Below are 6,260 nucleotides of genomic sequence, written 5' to 3' on the forward strand. Positions count from 1 at the left end.
AACATCTCTGAGAAGGCGAGAGGGAATGCTGTCTGAGGTGCAGTTTGTCGGCCGCAGGTGCATGACTACATCCGAGAGAGAAGAGAGGGATACAAGCTCAAAGTGGTCGAGGACAGCTTGGCACAGAAAAGGAGCAGGATCTGGGGTAGCACTAGTGTGGGCTACTCTAAGCGCAGATACTTTTTCAATAACAAAATGTAACAAACTTATCACAGAGAGTAGTCGATGGCACAATTGGAGAAACATCACATGGATTAATGATCGAGTTGAGGACATTAAAAAGAACCTGAGGTTTATGGCTATTTTTGGAGATTAACAGAGAAATGTGCTCCGTTTTGGCTGCCGTCTGGGAGTCAGAGAGGCAAGCACGAAGGATTTCAAAGGAGACATGGAGTTTATTCTTTTTTCATTTTCTCTCTGCACGCCTGCAAGCGCATCTGAGAGCACGAGTACAGTCATTGAGCCACGGCTCTGAGAGAACTTTGGTGCGTCTAAGCGTAAAAGGAGCAACAGAATCCAATATTAGTGTACATGTCGAGTCAAACATGGAGATCAGCTCATCCGCACTAAGAGCACAGTTTTCACAAACACGGTACGATGAGACATTCTTACCTCTGTCCGTGCGGATTTGGGGTATTTGCCGGACTTGTATTCTGTGAGTTCCCTGGACTGTTGCCATGACTGCTCCCTGTGAAGGGAAAAAATAAATAAAAGCACTGTTGATTAGTGATGGATAAATTAATGTGCTTTGTTAATTACCAACAGTGACACATATCATTATATGAGAAAATGACTAAATGATAACTATTGAATTTGTTTGTGCCAATTTGTGTTGCTGATCATCATATGACCACACACAGCAAGAATATGAGCAATATTATCTGACTTGAAATAGCCGAGATTACACCTTATTTATTCAACATGTGAGAATGTTATGTTGGTTTTTAGACCTTCTTTTTACATGGCATAAGACATGTTGAATAAAATATAGGCTTGAAAGGATACAGGGAACTCAAAGAGTGTATTTGGCATGGATCCAGCAGATATTCATGCTTTAAATAATGTTTTTAGTTTGTTTATCAATGGGTGCCATTTTCTATACATAAGGAGTTCGGTATAGACACAGGTGCAACAATCAGTGTGATTGAGATGCAGCCATGTTATATTTGAGATTGCATTTTATCAAATGATATCCAACATATTCCTTGAAGTCAGTTTAGCAGTACCACAACCTGACAAACCACAAGCTAAAACGTTTTTTAACCCGTTTCTTTAGCAACATTTGCAACTCAAAAACGCATTTAAATAAAGAGTTAGTAGATTATTAAACCAGTTTGTTCTAAAAAAAATATCCTGAAAGGACCTGTTAGTATTTTTAAATGACCTCCTGTTTTTTTTTAATTAAACGTTATAATATATTTAAGATAACCTGGCTAAGCTAAGATGGCACGAATGTACTTTAATAGACGAGGGGGACAAACTGTGGCTAAGATTACTAAACACGTGTCTAGAAGTGCAGCTCCGTTAAAAGGAATATGTTCTAAGTACTGACTGACAAGTTGTCAAAAGAGATCAAAATAACTCACCTGATCTGAACTGCACGTGAAGGGTTCTCCCGTGCACCGATGTCCCGTCCAGGAGCTGCATGGCATATGGCACAGACACTTCATGTTTGTAGACGGCAAAACCAAATGTTTTCTGTTTCCCATCCGCATCTTTTGGAATCTTAGTTTTGGTCAGAGGTCCTGCCTGCAAAAACAAGCAAATACTGTTAATGACGTACATAAACAACAAGTAGCTAAAGCAAACGCTAGCTGCCGTTAGCAAACAAAGTCAGTCTCTCTTAAAATTGCACGCAGCGTGTGCATAAAAACATTCGGGTAACATCATATAACCGAAAATGAGCGTATTTCTTCATGAATTAACATGGTTGGGACGTTTTATATGTGAAACGCTTTCGGTTTGTTAGCATTATTGACATTTGCTCGTTAGCTATGTCTAGTTTTAGCGACAACGGCACCTGTACAAACATTACAAAATATAGATTGCACGCAGCGTTTGCATACAAAACATTAGCGTAACAATATATAGGCGTATTACTTCATAACGTCACACTTTTGTATAATTTCATCCCTGAAATGCTTGCATTTGTTAGCATTAGTTAGCATTAGTTAGCTTTGTCTAGTTGTATCCACAACAGTACCTGTATAAACAGCTCGAACAAAAGCTCCTCCGTCACTCTTGAATCTAAATTTCTAATGAAGAGCGTCCGGTCCGCTTCGTCCTCAATCCCCATTGTATATTTGAACAGATACTGGCCTCGCAAGCAACTTAAATGATAACGTGTAGCGTTATTAAAAAAAAAAGCGTTCCGCTAAATACAACCGGAAGGCCTGTGTTGTCGTAAAGTGATATGCTGTCACACCGGAGCTTCTGTCGCAATCAACAGTGGCGTCTTTACGACACAGAAAATACGGTACTTATGTTTGATAATAAATTAGCTTTGAACAAAACCTTTTTTCTTTGAACTCCAAAAGTGTATGCATGACAACATGTTTCTACAATATGTTTACGTTATATTACGTTGGCTATAGGCATTTTTTATTTAACCTGGGAGCTTTATCTGTAGCCTAGCCCAAATAAGCCTAAACAACACATAGCCTAACTGGAGGGTTGCTAAAGTGGAAACATTAGTTTTCACTTCACCTTTACAACTTCATGTTTACTGGCGATATAGGATTTTTATAATTAGGCTTGTAAGGATGCAAATGTTCATTGAATTGTTGATTAATGGTGTAAGTGTTTTGTAGATTAATCAATTGATTGTTAAGTCTACCTAAACTCCCTCCCAGTTTACTTTTTTTTAATTAAACTGCTTGTTAGTCTGGTGGTTTAGAAACTTTGGACTTACAGCCAAAAAACATGCAAATCTATAGCAAATAAAAAAGCAGGAAATCATCTAATTTGACAAACTGGATTCAGATAGAGTCTGTAATAATGTTCTGATAGATAAAAGATTAACGATTATAAATATTATCTTCCTGGTTTAGTAATTGATTAATCAATCGTTTGGGTTCTACGGGCAACATGACTGCTTTCTCATTTCGATTCTGTTTTGTTTTTTCTTTCGACAAAGAGAAGCATTACAATTGGTTGTTGAATAGTGTACAACATCATCTGAGTAAGATGAGAATTAAAAAAAACATCAGAGTTTTTGATAATAGTAACAGGTGATAATAATAACAATAGGGATGTCTTCGCTCTGATTATATCTCTCTGAGTATGCTGGGACATTTTTACTTACTATAATACTAGGGCCCTGAAACTGAAACAGCTAAATGGAATTCATTGTGTTATTTACACCTGCACTCTTCTAAATCATAGACTCACTTATACTCAAATGATTGCTGGCCTACAAAGACAAGTACACAGACTGAGTGAGTGCGTGTATTTCTTTTTTTAAACGTCCCAAAACACAACCTCTAACTTATGATTGAAGTTTCTTAAGACAAAATGTTACTGTCATTAATTAACCTTCTTCTTTTTTTTCTTTTTTTATCCCATTATACAGAAGGACTCAGTCATTGAAACAGTCCGGGGAATATGCTGAATTCAAGTCCTGCAAATACCTCAAATCAGCATGGCAACAGGTAAGAACTTCTCATAGACAGTTTCTCCAGCGATGCCAAAAACAAGATACCATCAGTAGCATTAAAGTAGCTACTGGCTCTTCTCTGCCTCTCTGTCTGAACTTGGCTGGAGCTTTTGTGTCCCTCTATGCTTTGCACTGACATCTAATAATAATAATAATAATAATACATTTAATTTCAAAGCGCTTTTCCAGGTGCTCAAAGACGCTTTACAGTGGTTTGATAAAACACAATAAAATAGAAAAAAAAAAAAAAATTAAAACAGCAACACAACATAATTCACAAATTAAAAGCCAGTCTGAAGATGTGTGTTTTGGTCAGTGTTTTAAAAGTGGGGGGGTCTGTGCAGTCTCTGATGTGTTGTGGAAGGGAGTTCAAGAGGGTGGGGGCAGCGATGGAGAAGGCTCTGTCCCCCCGGGTTCGGAGCTTGGTTCGTGTGACATCTGCCTTTCGATGCAATGTTCCACCTTCTTACTTTGCTAATATAAAGTAATTATGTTCTTCTTATCTCTTCTCTTCTGTGGCTTAATCAGTTTCTCACTGTTGCACAGAGATAAGGTTTTCTTTTTTTCTTACCCTGTGGCCCTCTGATTGGGTCAGCAACTCAAGCGCCTGGAACCAAGTGCCTCTGTGGTTTCAACATCATTGAGTGTGGAGGTCAGGCGAGCGGCGTGAAAGGCTTGACTTCCACACTAATCAGATGGGCCGGGGTGTCTGTCCTCCATATTAATTAGATCCATTTAAACTAATGATTTTCTCCTTCATGCCTGGAAACAGATCCTCACAGAATTGGGCTTGTTACAGCTCTAGGAAGAGAAATAGGCATGGTACATCAGCGACAATCTGAAAACAGCCTTTCTTTCACTTTTCTTGCTGTTTAATTTATGAAAGACCAGAGGGGACTGCATGCTAACCTTGTAATCTGTATGATATATTTATTCCATGCAATGTGCTGTTTCCATCACTTATATTTCTCACGTGGCAATAAACACTGCAATTTAACACCAAAATCTTGGCTGTCAACATGCCATGGGGGACCTTTGCTGCCGTGCATAGTTGTTAACACTTGACGTATTGGGTGTATTGGCACTTTCCCACAAAATGCTTATGATTTAAAATACTGCAATGTTGCAATGGAAGCAGTAAAAGAAGCCTAAACCATAAAACCACACCTGTGCAGTATACTATTTGATGACTAAAGCCCTTGAATCTATTTTAGGTCCCTACATTGCCATTACCCCATACATCTCCCTGATGTATTCCCTCCCTTTTTATAACCATTGGAAGGAATTCAGCAGTGCACTATGAAAGTGTTGTTCCACAGAACAAAGTGTACAGTGTGGAAACAAGAGAGAGGAGTAAGTGAATTGAAAGAGAAACAGGCAGACCTGCTGAATGTGTAAAACCCCTCATTACTGCCCACAGAACCTTACTGGATGTACTTTTGTGTTGCTAATAAATACATTTACTTTTGATTTCTGTACTGAACTAAATAAAAAAAAATCAATTAAATGTCTTCATACGACTCCATTGAGTACTCATTATTCTTCATACTAAGAGTGAAGTGGCTCAAAAGTACCAGTGGATGGCAGCATAGATCCAACTGTTAGGATAGTTTGCTTTCATCTCTTTGGGGATGTCAGAATGGTGCTATGCACTGATGAAGAACAAATACATGCTGAATTTAAAGACTTTTATTTGTTTTTTTCTTTTACAAGTGGGGATAGGAAGTTTTATAAGAATATTCTCTATTTATGTTTCTCTTTTGGCCTGTTGCCCACTTTAAGATGTTTCCTCTCATTAAAGGATAGAGGCTTGTTAGGAATGTGGTATTGTTGTCCATGGAGTATTTTTTAGTGAGCATGGATCCTGAATGAAAGTCAGTTGTCCTCCCGGATTTACCATTTGCATTTTACAGGACATGTATATTGGACATTTTCAAGAATATACACATTTTTGGATACCCTGCAGGATACAGTTTGCCTCCAATGCATCATACGTCACTTACTTACATTATCGTTCGTTGAATACTAGATATTTTACAAAGCACATTGGCATTCAGCTGCTCCAGTTAAATGTACTTGTACAATTTATTACCCGACATTCACTTTATGATCCAAGACATTGACAAGCAGAGCTCTTGTCATGCCTTTTGATCTTTTGTCTGTGAAATAAGTATTGCTCAAGCAGAAAAACCATTGTGCTAATTTATAGCATTACAAAAGCCCTGTCAGAGCTAAAAATAAAACAGCGCTATGCACTTTAGCTCGAGAACACATCTCATCTTACACTCATTAACATGAGTGCATCGGTTTCCCTTATAATGACTGGGTTTTTGGATGCCTGCACACAAGTCTTGGCCGCATTGTTTTAATTAATAGAGGAGGGAAAAAGCATGACAAAATGGGAGCAATGCTCAAGGGCAAGATGGTTCCCAGATAGCAAGCATTCAGGGCTGGACCCCAGAAATAGGCCACCACCAGCCACCCATGCTCTGGTCCCATCAGGGTGAAATATTACGGCCGTTTAGCTTCTGTAATGAGGCTCACACACACACACACACACACACACACACACACACACACACACACACACACACACACACACACA

The 6,260-nt window shown here is 38.6% G+C and overlaps 1 protein-coding gene across 1 annotated transcript; it reads right to left on the reverse strand.

The window, feature by feature from the left end:
• Nucleotides 1-384: 384 nt before the first annotated feature.
• On the reverse strand, nucleotides 385-2,423 carry LOC104959492 (RNA-binding protein 7-like). Its single transcript, XM_010787396.1, has 4 exons — nucleotides 2,204-2,423; nucleotides 1,587-1,749; nucleotides 613-688; nucleotides 385-491 (listed from the first exon to the last, which is right to left on the reverse strand). Exons 1-4 carry the CDS (start codon nucleotides 2,294-2,296, stop codon nucleotides 407-409), a joined length of 417 nt encoding a protein of 138 aa, XP_010785698.1. The 5' UTR covers nucleotides 2,297-2,423; the 3' UTR covers nucleotides 385-406.
• Nucleotides 2,424-6,260: the final 3,837 nt, after the last annotated feature.

The sequence above is a fragment of the Notothenia coriiceps genome, unplaced genomic scaffold (assembly GCF_000735185.1).
Source record: "Notothenia coriiceps isolate Sejong01 unplaced genomic scaffold, NC01 NC01_scaffold00030307, whole genome shotgun sequence".
NCBI lineage: Eukaryota > Metazoa > Chordata > Actinopteri > Perciformes > Nototheniidae > Notothenia > Notothenia coriiceps.

Excerpts from the sequence above, each read along its gene's own strand:
- LOC104959492 (XM_010787396.1), bottom strand. The coding sequence starts at position 2,296 with ATGGGGATTGAGGACGAAGCGGACCGGACGCTCTTCATTAGAAATTTA. Across the intron at positions 1,750-2,203 it reads TGTTCGAGCTGTTTATACAG|GCAGGACCTCTGACCAAAAC; the intron begins GTACTGTTGTGG and ends TTGTTTTTGCAG. Across the intron at positions 492-612 it reads CCAAATCCGCACGGACAGAG|ACGCACCAAAGTTCTCTCAG; the intron begins GTAAGAATGTCT and ends TTTTACGCTTAG.